Source organism: Thermobia domestica, chromosome 13 (genome assembly GCF_964235325.1).
Source record: "Thermobia domestica chromosome 13, izTheDome1.hap1.1, whole genome shotgun sequence".
NCBI lineage: Eukaryota > Metazoa > Arthropoda > Insecta > Zygentoma > Lepismatidae > Thermobia > Thermobia domestica.
This window is the reverse complement of record NC_137466.1, coordinates 188,276,425-188,298,342: the sequence shown is the minus strand read 5'-3', so window position 1 is coordinate 188,298,342 and position 21,918 is coordinate 188,276,425. Positions and strand designations below refer to the sequence as shown.

At 36.4% G+C, this 21,918-nt stretch overlaps 1 protein-coding gene across 7 annotated transcripts in view; it reads left to right on the top strand.

The window, feature by feature from the left end:
- The window catches only part of LOC145668866 (uncharacterized), a 131,548-nt gene that overhangs the window by 32,554 nt on the left and 77,076 nt on the right, over positions 1-21,918 (top strand). For all 7 annotated transcript variants that reach the window (XM_081737093.1, XM_081737094.1, XM_081737091.1 and 4 more), the window contains one exon: positions 5,453-5,626. In XM_081737093.1, the coding sequence (XP_081593219.1) occupies positions 5,453-5,626 (174 nt within the window). The remainder of the gene's footprint in view (positions 1-5,452; positions 5,627-21,918) is intronic.

Sequence of the window (21,918 nt, the reverse complement as noted above, 5' to 3'; positions counted from 1 at the left end):
GGGATAAAAGTGAAAGGAAACACTGGAGGATGCGGTCCTTCCATTTCCAGTAAATATCTGTAGCGTCCTCCGACTTTCTTAAAAAAAAAAAAAAAAAAAAATACAATGGGCAAAGATAGGCACAGGAGACGGGCGTGATGTTATCCGTCCCCCTACCTTTTCCGATCCACTTTTAACCCTGGCTATATTTCTCGTTTTAAGTTTGAAAACAGTTCTTAGTTATTAAAATTTTTCTTATTTATTTCGTTGTATTTAGTTTGAGTTACATAAATTGAGTACTATACGTATGTTGTAATGATTTTATGTTAATGGATGGTGCAGGTACAGTTGAAACGTACCAATTTTTGTAGTACTTAAATTAGTAACATTTTACAGTTGGCGACGAGGCTCTATAAAACCCACGATGTCGGAAGGAAGACAAAAATATTCTTTCGAGCCAATTAACATCTAGGTAAAATTGCAGAGTGTAGGCTCGAAATAAGAAGGGAGGCCGAATGCAGAGTTCAGGCTCCAAAAAGGAGGGAAGCCAACTACAGAGTGCAGAGTGCAAAGAAAGAGGGAAGACGAGCTCCAAAGAGAGAAGGAAGCCAACTGCAGAGTGCAGGCTCCAAAGAGGTGTGAATACGATTATGTAGTTCAGGCATCAAAGAGGGAAGCAAGCCTACTGCAATTTACTCGGAAAGAAAAACAGTATGATGAACACTAGCTTCAAGGAAAAGGGTAGTAAAAGTAGGGATAGCAAACAAGAAGATGGGGGAGTTTTGCAGAGATGCATTTAGAGTAAACAATGTTAAGGAAATTGTGTAAGTAGAAGATGGAGGAAAATAAAGAAATATTTTAGTTACCGTCCTTGTTTTGAGTCTGAAAGAGTTCTTAGTTATTATTCTAATTTATTTCGTTATATTTAACTTAACTCATATTTAACTTATATTAACTTACATAAATTAAGTATTATAAGAATGTTGCAACATTTACGAGGGCTGGAAAGAAAAAAGTGGCAACACTGTCCCATCCCCACACAGGGAATTTTGAGCAAGCTGCAGTTGGCAACACTTGTAGCGGGTAGGTGGAGCTATACAACGCGGTTGGTGGCGATAGTGTAGGCGCGGCAGTGATCGTAGTGAAGTGTGTTGAATGCAGGTTGGCAAAGCACACCGCTCAAAAGGTGATGTTTTCCAAGTTAGAACAACGTTCATGGATAAAGATCGAAGTGGCCCGTGGTAAAAACGCCACGGAATGTCACTCCTGACTACGTGAAACATTTGGGAATGACGCATTGCCGTATCAGACTGTGGCACGTTGGGTAGCAGCGTTTCGTGCAGGATGTAGCAGTGTGCAACAGGAACCAGGTGGAGGACGCCATGCGGTCGACAACCGAGTCATTGAATTGATGCAATCGTTGCTGTATGTGGACTGGAGATGGACTGCGAGGGAATTGGCGAACGAGGTAGGAACATCCCATACCACAGTGTTGAATGTGTTGCACAATGTCCTTGGGTACCGAAAAATTGCATTCCTGTGGGTACCGCAGCACCTTACAGGCGTTCAGAAATGGCTGAGATACGCCCTCGCAGGTGATCATTTGGCAGGTATAGACGGGAAGGTCGCGCGTCCCTGGACAGGATTATCGAACTTGATGAAACATGGGCGCGCTCGTATGAGCCAGAACTGAAGCGCCAATCAAATGAATGGCGCCACCCATCATCTTCCCGACTCAAGAAGCTGCGTCAGGAACCTGGGAATGTGAAGGTAATGCTGATTGTGGCATACGGTGTACAGGGTGTCATTTTGCGGCATGCAGTTCCTCCGAACCAGACCGTCAATGCAGTGTACTACCGCACCTTTCTGGAAAAACATCTTCGTCCTGCACTCCGCAGGAAACGACCCAACTTCATCAAGGTCCACCCATTGTTTTGCATGACAACGCCCGTTGTCACAACTCAGGTGTTGTTAGGGACCTATTTGCACGATGGGGGTGGAAGGTTCTAGAGCACCCACCCTATTCACCGGACATGAGTCCATGTGACTCATCTGTTTCCTTTGATGAAAGAACCACTGCGAGGGATGCGTTTCCGCAGCAGAGATGCCATACTTCGAGCTATAGGGCGCTCTCTTGCAGATATCAACAAAGAGGGCACCGCTGCTGGTATCCTGCGACTTCTCCACATATGTCAACGGTTGCAACATGCTGCAGGGGATTACATTGAAGGCCTGTAGAAGTTTCATGATTGTCCAATAAAGGGTTCGTGAATGATTTGTCTGTTGCCACTTTTTCTTTCCAACCCTCGTATATAACAATGCACAGTGGAGATTAAGTTGGATTAAGCACTACAGTTTCATTTTTTCATTTCAATAATTTCTAATGATTTCACCATCTTTCATCAAGTTGTTACGATATAGAATCATGTGCACTGTACAACAAATGTCTTGACGCATTTAGCGCTAATTTCAATGCAGTGTTTCTCTGCCTTGTTCAAAGTGTTGACGTTATTACGTAGCCTATTTGTCGTAATTCTCCATTAGCACTGCTACTTCGGCAAGTCGTTTCGCCAATAAGGCGTTTTCTGTGTGCCATCCTCTTGTCACTTCTACGTTTTACGCTGTACTTACGTGTACTGCAGCATGCTTAGCTACTATAGTCTTAATAAATTGAGCAATACCACTGTCTACTACTACACAAATCAAGTAAAGGTGAATACCTTTAGAGAAGTCGTGTATTGATGTACTGTATATCACGTGTTATTCATTACAGACGAATTTCGTATTATTCAATTCGGATTGGTGGCGAAAGCAGGTGTTTTACACTAAGAATTGGTGCATTCAGTGTAGTAGGGAACAAAATCCAATTTTGATCATTTTAGACATTTCATCTTAGTGTAAAACTAGCAACAAGGTTTCGGTCAGTTGGCACATGCGTGGCTCTTGGCTTTCTACGTTTGATCTATCAACACGTGTTTTCTTACAACCTGCCTTTTGTTGTACTTGCAAGCAATACTTTCGCAAAGCGTCATAGCATCACTGGCCATTCATTGGCTATTGACTTGCCTCCAGCGTAAAACGCTTGCGCCAAGTTTGAATAAAACACCGAATGCAAAGTTTTCTCCATGTAACTTCGATACTGGAAATCAGCCTTCGGTCTGCCGTATCTTGACAAAACGCTGTAACTTTGGCGGAGCAGTTTTGCGAAAATGAGCCGTAAAGTTTTCATCCGAAAATGTGATCTGTATCGTGTAGAACCAGGTTAACTAGGCAATAATGGTCAACCAATCAATTTTCACCAAATTTAATCACACAACATGCATTTTCGTAACACTACATGTAACCACGTGTTTCCAAAGTCAAGATACACTGGTTCTACACGATACAGATCACATTATCGGATGAAAACATTACGGCTCTTTTTCGCAAAACTGCTCCGCCAAAGTTACAGCGTTTTGTCACGACACGGCAGCGGTATGCTTTCACGGTTTCCAATCAAGCCGGATGCAAGCTTGCTGACTTGCAATTCAAGCTTAGAGCAAGCGGTATGCAAGTTGTCTCTGCTACCAGGGAAAGATCTCGACTTGATTTTAAAAGATCTAGAGAGTTTAAAAGATTCATGTCCAGATGTTGTAAATAACTTTAAGATAAAAAAAAGTGTAAACTTTTCATGTAGTTAAGCATTTCTCATAAACTTTGTCTATTTCAGTATGTTTTTACATTATTTTTTCCTTTTATTTTCTTTAATTTTTTCCATTTTTCCTTACCTCAGTAGTTTGATTAGATACTTAAACTAAAGATAGGATTCTAACTTCCTATAAAATGAGTCTTTGTACGAAACATATGTAAAGAAATGCGAAATAATAATCATAATTCTTAATGTTTTTAGAGTTGTAGATAAGAACTTTAAATGATAATAGCTCATTACATTGGTGAAAACAGCATCAAAATATCATGTAACCAAAAAAGTTGTTAGCTTTTTGCAACTGAGACGGCGTTAGAGTCCTAAATCACTGAGTATATCAGTCGCAGCAGATCCAGCCTAACGTCAATTGGCAGCAGACAGTTGAGGTTAGCAAGTGTGCAAGAACTGTTGGAATTCTAAGAATGAGACAATAAGTATTCTGCTATGAAGACGAATGAACTCTCTGCAAAACTGTGCTACATTTTACAATTTTATTTCGGTACAAGTGCAAATATTGTACAGATTCCTGGGCAAGATACGTTATTCGAAATCAATAGCCAAAAGATGGTTCATTTGATTTCGGTCTGAAAATATCCAAGATGCTCCTCGTAGTGGGCGACCAATCAGAGAAAAAGTGGAAGGAATTCTGCTAAAATTGAGCAAGACTGGCATGTAAACAGTCATGACATCGCCAATAACCTAGCATTGATCACCAAATAGGGTTAAACCTTTGGAGAAAGCTAGCTAAAATAGGGTCGCTAGTTACACGCAACCCACCTTAATTCGATGGATTTCCGGTTGCAACATATATGTTTCTCATTAGGTGTTTTTTTTTAAATTAATTAATTAATTATTTTTTATATATTATATAAGAAAAAATTTACATGAATTCTTATTAGATTAGTAAAAATCAAATCGAAATGCTACCAATGGTTCCCGATACAATCATGTACACTCAGCGACAAAAGTTCTTTCCGTTTGATTAAATTAGTTTCATAAATCACTTTAGAGTGGAAGGACAATTTGAGTACAGTTTCAGTAAATTAAAAAAAAGAATGTAATTCTCTGTACGTTCCAGCCACACCACCGTTGTACAGCTCACAGATGACGAGAAGAACCCTAGCCGAAGTAGTGTGACGTAGGTATGGGCTCGTCCACTTTTCACACGGGGGTTTAAATGACACCACGGAAAAGCACACAGATAACTGCCCAGAGTAGCAGACGACATCTAAGTACAGATCACACCTCAAAAACTGAAAATGGACTTGCCCGTGTCGTTGACCTTTCCCCGCTACCCTTGTTTTAGGGTTCTTCTCGTCATCTCTGAGCTGTACGTTCCAACTTTACTACAATTATTCAGAAAATAAATTTTACCAAACGGAAAGAACTTTTGCCGTTGACTATTCAAACCTAAAAGCAAACACACATACAGATCCAATTGAGAACGTATTTTTAAGTCGGTTAAACATGAATGAATTCTTGTTTTTTACTCTTTAAATAAACTACTTTTTTTTTTTTTTTTTTTTTACAAAAATCAAAAACAATTTTTGCCAAGAGCCATCATTGTTTGATATGATATGGATTTACAAGCAAGTGATTTATCAATAAGGACAAAATACCTATGATGATGATCACATTGAAACAACTATCAACAGAGATACTGAGACAGAATACATTGATCAAACTTGGTGTACAAAAAGGAACGATATCAATAAACTTTTTAAAGCGTTTCCAAAGTGGACATTTTGAACTTGTAATATTAGATATTATTGATGATTTCTTTTTCAGATGGGCTTAACGCGAGGCACTCTTCTTGCTCTAGATATGATGAGCAAAAACAAAGGAGGAAAAGGCGGGATTATTATAAATCTTTCTTCAATACTTGGACTGATGCCTCTACGTTCTGCACCTATCTATGCGTCTTCGAAACATTATGTTATTGGGCTCACTCGATCACTTGGAGTAAGTTGGTAGTCGTAAGTTCATTATATTTTAAGTAGCTTATACAGAAGAGATTATAATATAAAATAATCACATCCCTTAAGAAGCTATTAAACTGGAAGACTTGGGGGGAATCCCCAGAATTTATTCAGGTAAAATAAAAGAAGGAAAGTAAGTCAAGGCATTGGTGATAGGATAGATAAGTTAGTACACCCAAATAATTCTATTTGCATTTAAATAATTCAATGAATTTCTGGTCAGTGTTTCCTATACCTTATTATAAGATTTACAAATTAGTAACTAATATTTCCCTGAAGATTGAGAAGTTCTAACGCAACTTTCTAGTCTAACGTTGCAGCACAAACAGTAGGTATGCTAGCCAATTGCCAACGTTAGCTCAGTAGTATGTAATATAATTCTCCATAATCATGAATATTCATAAGTCTAGATCTTCTCCGTAGTGATTAATAGCTTTGAATTACATATTCTATGGAGATTCTCAACATTTGACAGTTTTTTAATGATATATAATAAATGTATTGACGGGCGGTACTTTTATAGTATGACAATTTTAATGAAACTTGTATCTTTTCGCGCGTGTGTAATGATCCACTATGGATATGTAAATGACACAGAAGAAATATGATAATATATGCAGCTATGAATTACGAAGCGTACGGACGTTTTATATGGAAAAAGAATGTGACGTACAATGAAGATTTCCGCTTTTTAGAATTTTAAGAAATGCTAATTTGACAAACAGAATAACTTTCCTTTAGAAATGAAATATGCAGATCACACACGTATAAGAAGTTAATATATTTTTTGTTGAATTTATATGCATGATATCTCGCATCGCTTTCTCAGCATGGCTGCGGTCCGTGGAAGGGGGAAAGAGATTCTGGTATTTTCGAGATTGATCTCAAGGTTATTAGTGTTATATAAATACCGATTCATTTGCATGATCTGTACACTTGGCAGGAAGAACGTATCAAGCGCAATTGTTAACTTTAGAAAGAAGAGATTAGTTAACTAACTACGTAGACTTGAAGATTGGTAAGTACTAACTTTGTAGTTTTCTTGTTTTATAGTTGTTCATTTTTATACGGGAAGTGACATTTTAAATTAAATACACGTAAAACATATTGTAATTGTCGGGAGTATAAGGGGGCAGAAGTATTTGTTATTTACCGAGAATTGATTGTTGATTTTCAGCCATCGAAAACCATATCACTCGGTGTACTTATATGTAATTATAAATCAAGTAATATATATTGTAATGTAATATGGAGGCTACAGGGAATCAAGGGCGCCCATGTTGTGGTTTCAAAGGGGGGCAAGTACAAGCGACGTTTCAAATATAGCTTCAAATTTTACTGTAACTAATGTAAAAATTCTATTGAGTTTTCGATATTCCCAAGTACAATTTTCTCTTAGAGGGGGCGAGTGTCCACCTTGCCTTCCCTGATGGGCGCCCTTGCAGAGAATCTAGATTGTTCATTACACTCGGACACGAACCAGGATTCTCCCACTTGTAAAACTGTACGCTAAACCTTTTGCTTGCAGTGCGAACTCATTACTTATATCTAAGTATAAACGGTATAAACTTTACTGTGTAAGAACAATCTTATATTGAACAGGAAGTCAGCAGACTTACCAGGAATCGAACGGGAGACTTACGGGGAAATTTTGTGCACTAAACATTTTGCTTAGCAGACTTTCTTACTTATATGTAGCTAAAATTCGTGTAAGACATATAACTGGTATTTATAAAGTATGTTAAGATGGAAACTATATAGGACAGGAAGTCATGACACTATCGGGAATCGAAGCAGGGATGTTTCACGTGGATAACTGTACTCTAATCTTTTTCATGCTCGCACTGTGGACTTTTAGTTATAAATGTTATAAACGATACTGTGTAAGAACAAACTTATATTAGACAGGGAGTCAGCAGAATCCGCACCGGGAATGGAATTTGTGTCTCTCACATGCAAAGGCAATATTTTTGGGAACGTTAGTGCTACTTTGAATATATATTATATTTTTTGTAATTTGAAATACGGTAACTAATTGCATTTTTGTTTTTCGTTCTTTTTAGGTGCTGAAGCAAACATAAACTGATAAAAACGAGAAAAAGTAGAGAGCGACTAAAGACGTGGATTTGAATTGGATCATTAATTAAACAAGAGATAAACTGACATTCGGTAAGTATTATTATTATTATTATTATTATTATTATTATTATTATTATTATTATTATTATTATTATTATTATATTCAAATTGCTTTCGTTTTCAGTTTTTATTGTATTCTATATATTCTATATACATATATTCATACATATATTGAATTCTATTGTATTCTATATACATATATTGATTGCACTTTTCGTCTTGTATTTTACAGAAATGGAGTTTTACCTGGAAGATGTTAATATTGTTGACGAAGCAATTTTCCAGGAAGACTAAGTGGCTTACATAGTGCTGATCGTGTCTTACATACTTGGCAGCAGGTGGTAGATCTGCAATCGGCAGGGTACAATGGGTCTGTCGAAATTGTAAGTAATCTACTATCGCGTTTGGACTTATATTTTAAGAATAATCAACATATCGTATTGAATAATGTGCGATCAGCAGCCGACATTATAGATCTCTTTCACCACGGTTTCGTATGTGAAGAACGATTGTATGATGCGACATTTATGTCATATTTAAATCATATCGCTTCTGAGAAGGGACAGTTAGAACGAGTTAGTGATAAAAGTGTATCTGAGTTTTTCATTTAGGGGAAATCTAGAAAATGCTCAATGTGAAAATAGCCGAACATAATAATGACTCATTACATATTGATTGGGCACTATTAAATAAAATTAATTTGCATGAACCATTAGAAATTCAAAACTCCGAAACAAATAACGAAATCGACTTTACATAGATGTGACAGAAATTGCAAGAAATTGAGGAAGAAAATGCGCGTATGGATCATCTGAATAATGCATATTATTCAGAAGATATGCAGCCCACAACTCAGCACTCCCCATTGCAAGAGCATGGAGAGATGAAAAAGACTCTAATATGTTTGACATTGTTAGGAAAGATTTGAAAGAGTACCCGTGTTCCAATATGAAAGGGGTTGAAATTGTTGTATAACCTACGACGCAACATGTAATAACAAATCCTATAGATTATATCACATCCATGATGGATTATGCGCTCTCTACCGTTCTGAGTGATACACGACCCCACTATTTTGTCGGTTTAAGGATAAATTCGGACAGATCTTCTGAATAATTAAGTGTTTGTTTCTTGGCGAAAACGTCAAAATTTGAATATCGATGTGGTTCTTCGAACGGTGGAGAACTATTAAATAGCAATGAATCATTTCGCTTAGGGAATCAAATAGAATTTCGGTTTGACATAGTTGACGGATTACACGGACAGTGTATACCGAAGCGCGCAGCGGTAAGAAAATGTGCAGATATCAGTATTTTTCAACGATCTAGCAGTGGCCACAAATGTTAGGGATTTCTTTTGCCTACCAAAATCCATAGTATATTGGATTACAAAACATGAAGAAAGTTATCATGCACTATATAATATGAACCTGCCTACGCGGAAAACATGGCAGAATAAAGCAGATAAATTATGTAAGGACACAAAAATATACGTTGAACGGAAACAAGGATTTAATTTGGAAGATGTACTTTCTTTTCAAAATTATTTATTGAAAAAGAATTACCAAATTGTAGTATATGAACTATTGGATGATTCAAGAACACCTGTGGTATGTGTTGATGTATGAAGGGGTGATATGTTTATGTACTTTATTTACAAATCACACATATCACATCCAAAGCTAATGAACTGTATGATTAAACCCATTTTACTGATTCACCCAGATATCATGAAGGAACGAGAAATAAGACTTGACGAATATTTTAGATGTTACTTGCTTCAATTCTTATTTAAAGGTACATGTGTTAATATGATAAATATAACATGCTTTGTTCATATGTTAATATACTGATATAATACTTAAATATTAGTACAATGAATTACTTATCTTAACATCTTTCTGCAGTAAACGTTGCTTGCTGCTAGCTAAACCACATGTTGCTTGCTAGCCATCATACTTTGTCTTCGATCACACATAAACTGAGTAGCACTCTAAAACACTGTTAAGAACATGTAAATCTTGTCTATGAATGAACATGAGTGTTTCTCTAAAACCTATGAATAAATATGCTTTTCTGAAACTATGAATGAATATGTTTGCCTAGTTGCACTTCGCAGCACATTGTTGAATGCACAGACACAACTTGAATAGCACACTGAAGGCACTGTTGCCAGCCAATGCAAACACAACTCACTAAAACTCACCAGAAAAACTCACTAAAAGAATCACAAAGAATTCACTAAACCACTAAACTATATACAAAAATGAAACTAATATGAATAAAAACAATGCACATATGCAAGCTTATCCATCCTCCCCCTCCTTGATTGGACACAATCAATTAATATTCTAGGGGCAAAGGAATTAATTTAGCAACACTGCGCCGAAAAATGCCACTTTTACACTTCACAGTTGCCACTCGCACTAAATTATCACTGCCCGGATGAACTTCTTCAATCACACCTAACTTCCACACTTAAGAAGGAACATTGTCTTCTTTTAACAATACGACCATGCCCGGTTGTAGATTAGGCTGAGCTGACTTCCATTTTATTCTTTGTTGTAACTGGTTGAGGTAATCCCTTGACCAACGTTTCCAAATATGCTGCTTCATTTGTTGAATCCGTTGCCATCTTCCTAATCTGTTGATAGGTACGTCCAGTAGATTTGGTTCCGGAAGGCTGAGAAGTGTAGCTCCCATCAAAAAATGCCCTGGACTGAGATACATTGGATCTGTAGGATCGTTTGGAAATGGCTGTCAATGGTCTTGAATTTAGAATGGCTTCAATTTGAATAAGTAACGTGTTCAACTCTTCGTATGTCAGACTTGCTGTTCCTGCTACACGCCGTAGGTGGTACTTCATGGATTTTATTGAACTTTCCCATGACCCCATGTGAGGAGATCTGGCAGGAATGAATTTCCATTCTAAACCTTCTTGAGCTGAGTATTCCAGGATGTCCTTTCTGTTAGTCTTGGATTCAAAAAATTGTTGCAATTCTCGATTGGCGCCAACAAAGTTTGAACCATTGTCGCTACAGATAGATAAGCATTTTCCTCGCCTAGCAATAAATCTCTTCAATGCTGCGATGAAGGCTTGAGAACTTAAATCTGAAACTATTTCTATGTGAACTGCTCTAGTGGCTAAACAGATGAACAACGCTGCATAGATTTTCATTTGAATTTTGCTGCGAATCGTAGGCTTGACATAAAAGAATCCTGCATAGTCCACTCCCACGTGTACAAATGGTCTTGCTTCATTTACTCTCTCCTTGGGTAAGTGTCCCATTAACTGTGATGAACTTGTTGATCTCCACTTGAAACAAACCAAACAATTGTGTACTATTGCCTTGACCATCTTCTTAGCTCTTGGAATCCAATATCTGGTACGCAAAGATGCAATAAGAAGCTGTGGTCCTGCATGAAGCAACCTTTTATGTTCTTCTTTGACTATTAGGTGGGTGAAATGATGTCCTGCAGGTAAGATGAATTGATGCTTGTTGTCGTACTCCAAGTTTGAATGTTCCAATCTTCCTCCTACTCTTAGCATTCCTTCCGTGTCCAGAAATGGAAAAAGATCCTTGATTGGGCTCTTTGTTGAAACTTCCATTTGTTGCTGCAAGTTCAATATTTCTTGATGATAGGTAGTATGTTGTACTATCTTGATACATCTGTGTAACGCTAAACGAAGTTCCGAAGCGTCAAGATTATCGGTTTTTCTTTCTAATTTCTTGGAGAGACAGTTATGTTTGAATCGCAAACAATATGCTATTACTCTCAACATTTTGTTTAACGATGAATATCTTTTCATAAAGCTTGTTTCATGAACTGCCACCAAACTTATCATGACTTTCTTCTCTTCTGGAATATTAGATGGCTCATTTTGTTCTTGGCATGGCCATTCCGCTGTGTGAAGAAACTCTGGACCATGCCACCACTCCCGAGACTGAATAAGAGTGTTGGGATCCGCTCCTCGACTAACTATGTCTGCCGCATTTTCTTTACTAGGCACGTGGTGCCATTGATTGATTGATGTGATTCTCTGAATTTGAGCCACCCTGTTGGATACAAATGTCTTCCAACGATTGGGAGGTGATTTGATCCACGACAAAACTATCGTCGAGTCTGTCCACAGGTGTATACCACTGACCTCTATATTCAATATGGATAGTGTTTTGTCTATTAGCTTCGAAAGTAACAGTGCTCCACATAATTCCAATCTAGGCAAAGTTTGCTTCTTCAGTGGTGCAACCTTCGACTTTGAACAAAGTAAATTGACTTCAATGTTTCCTTGTTCGTCTGTAGCCCTGATGCACACTACTGCTCCAAAATTTTCTTCACTTGCATCGCAAAAACCATGTAATTGAATTTCCTTAACGTTCTCCGAAGACATTACGTTTCTTGTAATTTGTATCTTCGCCATCGCAGGTAACCAAGACATTAATTGATTCCACTCAATTTGTAGGACTGTGTCTAATGGGTCATTCCAATCCATCCCTGTCTTCCACAACTTCTGTAAGAAATTCTTGTATTTGATGACAATTGGAGAGATTAGACCTAATGGATCGAAGATAGATGACACTATGCTGACGACTTGTCTTTTTGTCATTGCAACATTACCTTCTGGTGCAGTTCCGTGTTTACAAATTTTGTTCGAAATTATAAGTTTGTCTGTTAATGGAATCCATGCTATTCCTAAAGTCTTAACACCGTCTTGCTGACCAAGTATGATTGGCTGTTGTTTTTCCCTGAAGTCTTCAGGAACTCCTTGAAGTACTTCTTCTTTGTTAGAACTCCATTTACAAAGCTTGAAACCTGCTCTGCTTAAAATATTAATAAGATCCTTCTGTAGTTCTAAGGCCTTTGACACGTTTGGTACTGATTTTAACACATCATCAATGTAGAAATTGTGTTTTATTACTTCTGCCGCTTCTGGAAATTCTTTGGAATTTTCCTCCGCTATTTGCTTCAGACATCTTGTTGCCAAGAAGGATGCTGACGAAGTCCCGTACGTCACTGTTTGTAACTCATACGACTGGATCGGTTCTTCTACTGAGTTTCTCCAAAGAATGCGTTGTAAACACTTGTCCTCATCATGAATTAATATTTGGCGGTACATTTTCTCTAAGTCTGCTGTAAATGCAACTGGATACAACCGAAACCTTAAAATAATGGAGTACAAGTCATCTTGAACAATTGGCCCAACTTGAAGAATGTCATTCAATGATTTGCCATTAGATGTTTTTGCACTTGCATCAAAAACCACTCTTAATTTAGTTGTTGTACTGTCCATCTTGAATACAGGATGATGTGGAAGATAACAACTGCTGCTGCTGTTCACGTCTTCTTCTGTAACTTTTCGCATGTGACCCAAACTTAAATACTCATCCATGAAGGCGGCATATTGTTTATGAAACTCAGGATTTTGTAGCAATCTTCTTTCAAGCTGCTTAAACCTTTGTAGTGCCATGTTGTAAGACTCTCCTAAAGCTGCATTCTCTTCCTTCTTTGGTAATTTGACAATAAATCTTCCATCTCCATTTCTGGTTGTATTTTTTAAAAAATGCTTCTCACAATTTTCTTCTTCCGGCGTGTAAATCTTAGTCTGAAGATCTTCAAGTTCCCAGAATTTTCTCAATTGTGTATCCAAGTCTGTCTCCATCTGAGCAAAACATGAAATTACCGACTGGTTGGCTTCTTCGGGTATTGAAGGCATATTTCCGACGACAACGTATCCTAGCTTCGTTTCCTGCAAAACTGGATAATGTCCTTTTCTAGTCTTCTGGCCTGGCTCGAGGAGACTGTAGAATAACCCCGCACCTATAAGCATGTCCACTGACGACGAGCGATTAAAATTTGGATCGGCTAAGCAAATATCCTTTGGCAAGTTCCAATTACTGTAATCGATATCCTTAGAAGGTATGCAACCTGTAATGTTTGGCAATACTAAACAATCGACCACTGCATTAAAATCACATGTTCTTGAATAAATATGAACTTCAACACTGTGCTGAGCTTCGGAGGTTACAGAATTGATACCTCTAATGGGAACACGATTTTTCGTTTTCTTGAGACCTAATCTATGAACTAACGCTTCGCTTACAAAATTCGATTGAGACGCTGCATCTAATAACACTCTGCATTGTTGAAAACGACCTTTAGTGTCTGTTACGTTAACTAACGCTGTTGCTAATAAGACTTGCTGACCATAATTAATCTTAAATGAGCAATAAGAGTCCTGTGGTTGAACCTTAACCTGATTCTGTTCCTTAACTTTAGGTACATTAGTATTATTGTTTGTTTTGCTTGAACTGTCTTTGTTAGTAGCCTCCTGAGTAGTATCTTCATGCAACAGTGTATTATGCTTAAAATTACATTTCTTACAAGTACTTGATTTGCATGCCTTTACTTGATGTTTATTACCTAAGCAATTAAAACATAGTTTATTTTGCTTCACGAGCTCCTTTCTTTGATTAATGTTGGCACTCAGAAATTCTGGGCAGCGAAAAACAGCATGCGTTTCTTTGCTACGGCAAATATTACATGCATTTGGAAGCACAGTAACAAACGAACTCACTTGACTGTTATTCTTTCTTTTTGCTTTGGACTCTACACTTTTGTTGTCATAAGTACTTTCAGATTGAGTAGGACGAATGTTTTCTAACATTTGACAACGACCTTCTAAAAATGAAAATAATTCCGATAACGATGGAAAGGAGTCACTACTTTGCTCAGCTTCCCATTCCCTTTTGCTTGTCGAATCAAGTTTTTCTACTAAATGTTGTGTTAGGAGTACGTCATGCAAAGGTTTGTCCAAATTCAATGCTTCAAGGGCTTGAAAATTACTACGTGCAGTATTTACAAATTGTCTAACGTCTTTAGCGTTTTCTTTCATTACTGGCTTGATATTGAGCAACCCTCGTACATATGTCGAAGCTATCAACCGTTTATTTTCGTAGCGTTCAACAAGAAGCTTCCATGCAATTTCGTAATTTACTTCTACCGTTGGCAGATTTGCTATTAATGTAAACGCTTCTCCCTTGAGTGATGTGCGCAAATATTGAAACTTACAAACTGTACTTAATGATTCGTTATTGTGAATAAGGGAAATGAAAATGTCCTTAAAGGGCGACCACTCCTCGTATTTACCGCAAAATGAGGGCAAGGAAATTTTAGGCAATTGTACTGAACTACTACTAGAATTTCCAGCTTTGTTATTTGCTGTCCCTGAATCCGTTTTTTGTTCAAAACTATCAATAAATTCTTGTAACTTAACCTTTGAATCATAATACAGTTCCTCGAATGTAATTCTGTGCGATTCTTGTTCACCCGTCTCATCCAAGAGCTCTATTTCTGACTGTATCTCATCAAACTTAATAAAAACCCCTTCAAGTGCAACTAGCCTTGTTCTTGCTTCTTGTATGCTAGGTTTATTTTCATTCTGTAGCTTTTGAAGAAATGTCTGTATTCTTGTTGCCTGACCTTTGACCGAAGCACGTTTCTTAATTAATTGACCCAACTGCACTTCTGCCATTGTTTCAGTCCTTCTTTTTTAACTACACAAAGCGCTGACAATATATTTTTCTTTTTTTCTTTTTTTTTTTTTTTTTTTACTTCTGAGTGACCTACAAACGTGTAACCTTGAATTCAGCTGGGTTGAATGCACACACACCACTGTACTGATATGAACAGTTCTGTTTTGCCTATGACAGCCAGCACCCACACAAACACACACGAGAACAAAAATTCAAAGTCACGTTTCTCGTTCAGATATCCGGTGGACGGAGGACCAAAAAAATGTTGATGTATGAAGGGGTGATATGTTTATGTACTTTATTTACAAATCACACATATCACATCCAAAGCTAATGAACTGTATGATTAAACCCATTTTACTGATTCACCCAGATATCATGAAGGAACGAGAAATAAGACTTGACGAATATTTTAGATGTTACTTGCTTCAATTCTTATTTAAAGGTACATGTGTTAATATGATAAATATAACATGCTTTGTTCATATGTTAATATACTGATATAATACTTAAATATTAGTACAATGAATTACTTATCTTAACATCTTTCTGCAGTAAACGTTGCTTGCTGCTAGCTAAACCACATGTTGCTTGCTAGCCATCATACTTTGTCTTCGATCACACATAAACTGAGTAGCACTCTAAAACACTGTTAAGAACATGTAAATCTTGTCTATGAATGAACATGAGTGTTTCTCTAAAACCTATGAATAAATATGCTTTTCTGAAACTATGAATGAATATGTTTGCCTAGTTGCACTTCGCAGCACATTGTTGAATGCACAGACACAACTTGAATAGCACACTGAAGGCACTGTTGCCAGCCAATGCAAACACAACTCACTAAAACTCACCAGAAAAACTCACTAAAAGAATCACAAAGAATTCACTAAACCACTAAACTATATACAAAAATGAAACTAATATGAATAAAAACAATGCACATATGCAAGCTTATCCAGTATGCTAGCCAGGAATAAATGGGGAGAAAAAGATATTTATATTGTATCAGAGAGGGGATACTATGTGTCATTTTCAACCCATTAAGAATATTACTTCATTTTTGGGTAAGAGGATTTTATAAAACACGTGCGGCTCATCAATGTCATATGAAATGTTCGTACAGTGAACATTCCTGTATTAAAGAAAATAACGCGAAATTGGTAGATTGCACACAATGTAATAGGAACTTTGCTGAAGGCACTTGTTTTAATAACCATTTAGCACTGAATACAGTAAAGAAATCTACATGTGATTACGTGAAAATGTGTAACTAATTTGGCGTAGTTTACGGTATGCGAAAAAGAAAATCAGCTCATGTACGCGGCGACTACTATTGCAGTCTTTGTAAAGTGCATGCGACTGTTGGACATCAATGTTTCGTTCAAAAGTGTGTGCTAAAACGCACTGAACGGTTTTTGTGCATCATATTTGATGTGGAAGCAATGCTTTTAGCACCAAATGAGAAAGATGAACGGGCGCAAGCCGTAAATTTTGTTGTTGGTTGAATGTATGTTTTCACTGTATAAATAATGGGGTAGATAGTTTGTATTTTAAGTGCGAAGATAAAATAACCGGAAACCTTACGTTTTCTTTTACAACCATGGAGGCGTTTATTGAACATGTACTCCCATGCGCAAAAAAATTGCGCGTATACTGTAACTCACGATTTTTCGCAATTATTTCATTTTCCTTATGTTTATGGGTAAAATTCAGTTATTAGTATGTGGAGATAATAGAAAGCAATCCATCTAAGGAGATATTTCCAAAAAATATAATAAAATAATAAAAATATAAGCAAAAAACAAAATTATGTTCTGTTTTGTGTATACTGGCAATAATGTTTTCGAGGGAATTTTTGGAGTAGCACAGCACGATTGTAGAGGAAATTACAGAATTGGTAACAGAACAGTTGAATCAAAGAACAGGAAATTGGAGTAAAATATTGCATTTATTGGCTTAAATCTAGGATGTAAATTGTCTGCCAAATATAAATTAGCTTCTGTAACCAAGATGTAGTACGAAAATATATAAACAAAGAGAAAAACTGTTGTCTTAAGTTTGGAAGTGACATGCTCTATAGCCATGAGCATTTATTTCTTAAGAAAAAGATAGGCAATAAAAGAAAGTCTGTGTGGTCAAGTGGGTAGAGTGACGGATTAGTAATTCTTATACTGTTTTGACCCCAGATCGAATCCCATCCGATGCTGTTCAATTTTTTTTCTTTACGAAACATTGTAGAAAGTGTATAATTTTTATGTTAATAAGAACCGAAACAATACAATAAAGAAATAACTTTTTGTTTCCTCTGATGACGTATTTATTTAGAATTAGCTTACTATTTATTACTAATAGCGATTGTTTTTAGTTTATGGTATGGTATGCTTAATCATTCCCTCTCCGTTTTTTTTAACACAGCAGAAGTGACTTCAAACTTCAACTCGCTGCGAGTGTGTCTGTAAAAAACAAAACAAGCGCGACCGGCAGCTTTACACACAGCGTGACGAACACAATCACAGCCATAGCTCGTTGTCTGTTCTAGTGTTTCTGTGTGTGTGTGTTCCTTTTTAGAGTATTGACTCTCTCTCTCCTTTTGTTTCATATCAACAAGTGCAACAAATGCAAGTCTGTGTAAAAAAATGAAGAATGCTTTCTTTAAACAAAACTAAATTTTACAGCTCTCTTTGTGAATAACACGAATGCTTCCGACGAATTATACAGTAGCGTGAAAAACTGATAATAAAATGATCTAACATGCATAAGCTTCTTTTTCTAGCGTGACAACACATTAAACATAACAAATTAAATTTTTGGGATTACAAATTATCACATTACGTGTCGGTGTAGGCCTATTCGTTTTCACATTCGAGCGACGAAAGAAGAAAGTGTGGTTATAGTTATAAAAACCGAATACCAGATTTCAATGAATTCAAGTTACATGGCTCCTACATATCGAAAAAATGATTTTTCGATGTCTGTCCATCTATTTGTCTCTCGGTTCGTCACGCTTTTACACGCACTCAAATAGAGGCCATACTGTTCAACGTATCTGGACCGAATTCTAGACATAAGGTTTTAATAACATACTATCTTTCGAATTTTATGTCCTTCGACATCTAAAAGTAAGGGTAATTTACTGAAGGATTAAAATTTAAAACAATTCAATTTTCTCAAGTAAAAAAAGCTGTGACGATTTTATTTACTTTTTATAAATATATATTTTATTAACGAATCTCCACCGCATATGAATATTTTTTCTGAAAAAATATATATGGTGTAATTTACTGTATGGTATGCATTCTTTTTGCAGAATTTTCTCAACCACATTTCATAAATAAACGTATCATTAATAACCTAACAAACAACTCGTTCGAAGGAGTAGCTTAATCTTAGGGTGAGCTTTACCCCGATAGTTTTCCCATTAACGCCTCAGGCAATTGTGTTCATATTTCGTAAAGAAATGTTTCATTAATAAACTAACATACAGCATAAATCGTTTATTCCGATAACATACAGAAGAAGTGGTTTTCTCAAGGGTTGAATTTTTTTGGACAATTTTCTCAGTAATAACTGAGACAAACTTGTTCTAATATCAGTAAAATATTTTCTGTAATAATCTTACAATATGGTATAACTCGCTTGTTCCGAAAAGAAAAATCCAAAAGAGATACTTTGACAGTGAATTTTTTTCCCGAAGATTTGCTTAAAAATTACTCGATATACTGTCAAAATTACAGATAGAAGAGTTTACCTTTGGGGGTAAGCTTTTCCTGATGACCTTCCTAAAAAACACTCAGGAGATGTTTGTTGTTCATATTTTATAAATACATGTGACATAAATAACCTAGCTATATGGTATAATTCCCTCATCCGGAAAAACTAGAAATGGTATATTACTTTTGACAGTAAGTTTTACCCTGCGATTTTCTCAAGAACGACTCAGGCGATTCGTATTTCATAAATGTGTTTGTATTTCATAAATAAATGTTTTACGAAAACACTAACAATATAGCATAGCTCGTTTGTCCTGAAAAGATCCACAAGGGATAATTTATTCTTGGGGGTGACTTTTTTCATGATTTTCTCAGAAATTATTCAGACGCTTTTGCTTATAGTTCTCATACAATTATATCCTTAATAATTCTAATATATGGATCAAGTTATTTCTAACGAAAATATGACTAATGGGTACTTTACTTTTGGGCCTGAAGTTTCTTCTAGCAAAGTTTTCCAAAACATTATTTTATTCGCAATTTCCCAAATAAATGTTTCAATAATAGTTGCAGCCTAACATAAGTCAGTGTAAAAAATTCGATCGAGAAAGTACAGTGCGTTTGCTCCGTATCCTTTCTTAAATATATATTTTTTAATGTTACACCTAATCACAATTTTCCGAACAAAATCGAAACTTCTTTTTAAATGTGCCTTGTTGTGGTCAAATGGTTCAAGTGCATTGGTTCTGGATTTGATTTCCAGTGAGAGCTAGTGTATTTTCATCCAAGAGATGTGACACGTCGGTGCAAAGAAAAAAGTGTTTAAATAAGCCTAACCAAGCTAATCAACAAAAGAAATAATACAATGTTACGAAATAATCGTAGAAATGTTGTTAATATTAGGTAGGTGCGACTGAAATGTCCAAACGATTATTGTCAATTCCAAAGGCCTTTGTTTTCGTCCGGCGGGAGCTCATGTGGTTCGGATTCTACGTTAATCAATAGGTCCACGTCTCATATAGCCTCGCTGCTGAAAGGGACGTTAAACTCAAAATCACATCACACATCTTTGTTTTCGCCTTTGTTTTAAATGTCTCTGTTCATGAGATCCTTAGTGGCTAAGCGGTCAGCGTATGCGCCTATGGCGTGGAAGACCCGGTTTCGATTCCCGGCGAGAGCTCACGTGCTTCGGAGTCCACGTTAATCAGTAGGCCGACGTCTCATATAGCTTCGTTGCTGAGCGAGACGTTAAACTCAAACTCAATGTCTTTGTTCATAAATGTCTTTGTGTATGGTTTTGCATATACGTGGCATGGACATTAAATTTTGATTTCTACGCCATATGTATCTAATTACATACACATCTATAGAACGAACACAACAAACTTGGAATATCTACATTGTTTGCGTATGGAAAATAATCACGCTCTACTGCACAGGAGAGCCGTATGTATGGAATTCCATACACATGGCAATCAACGTAAGTAATAATAATAATAATAATAATAATAATAATAATAATAATAATAATAATAATAATAACAAAAAACAGAAAACGATACGATCACTTACATAATTTATAAATATAAGTTAACATTTAATAAGCATATAACTGCAATGGAATTAAGTTGTTTCTCTCTCTCCCTGAACGCAACAGCCCTTATTGTGCTAAGGCGTAGAAGGGAACTTGTGGCACTCACGATTTGGGGCGGTGTGTGGTCACAACTTCGGATCCCTTTGTTGTTAGTCCTAGCTTTCTAGACGGATGCAGTTATTCCCGGTAGAATATACAAGCAAATAGATTTTGTATTACTATTAAAGTAAATAATTATACTCATTCCCTCAATGTGATACTTGTGGTTGCTTAACCGTATACAGACAGCTGATCCATGGAAGAATCGTTGATAATAATAATAATAATAATAATAATAATAATAATAATAATAATAATAATAATAATAATAAATAACAGAAGCTCGACAAATATTCTTGCAAATAATAGGAAAAAGTTTTCGTCACACAGTTCACTTTGCTGGACACACCAGTGTGCCGCGTTATACCGATTGTGCAACACTGGAATATAGGGTATGTTTTTTTTTATTTTTTCCAACTATTCCAACTGCTTCAATTGAAATGGATCTATAATAATAAGAGAGTGAATTTAGTCTTCTTACCCTTCGATTTAGAAATAAGGTTCGCGAGAATTTCATAAAAGAATAATATACTCAGAATTGTATATAGTAGTTTGTTTTATTCGAAATTACATACTTCCTGCAACTGTTTTTTGATTGAAATGATTTGAAATGAAATCTTTAAGTTTTACATCCCACGATTATGTCGGATAGGCTAAAGGAGACAGTGATGATAAGAAATGAATGAAATGATCGAGTGAAGAAAGTGGGATAAAACGGGAGAACCTCGAGAAAACCCACGCACAGTGTTTGTCCAGCACAAGGTTCACTTGGCGCGAGCATAGATCGAACCAAGGACTCCATGCATCAGAGGTGAACGCTCTACCACTTAAACACCGTGGGCTCTGAAATTACTTAAAGGAGAAAGGGACTACTTTATGAATAAATTTGTTAAAAAAATACCAGCTTTTCGTGAAATATTGCTTATAGACAGGGGCGGATTAAGGCTTTTGGGGACCTAGAACCGACTGTTTTAAGGGGGCCCTATGTTAAGAATAGTTCCAGTGCGTAAATTTTCTTTTCTGCCTTCCACAGTCTCATAGGCTTATGGAACTACTGAGAACTATGCTGTAATATTTGAACGTGCTCCAAGTTTAGAATAATTAGTTTAGTTAAATTCATTATTAACAATTAAATAATTGCATTCATTATTAACAGGTAAATACTGCTGATAGAAAGACTTAAATCTAGCGATACC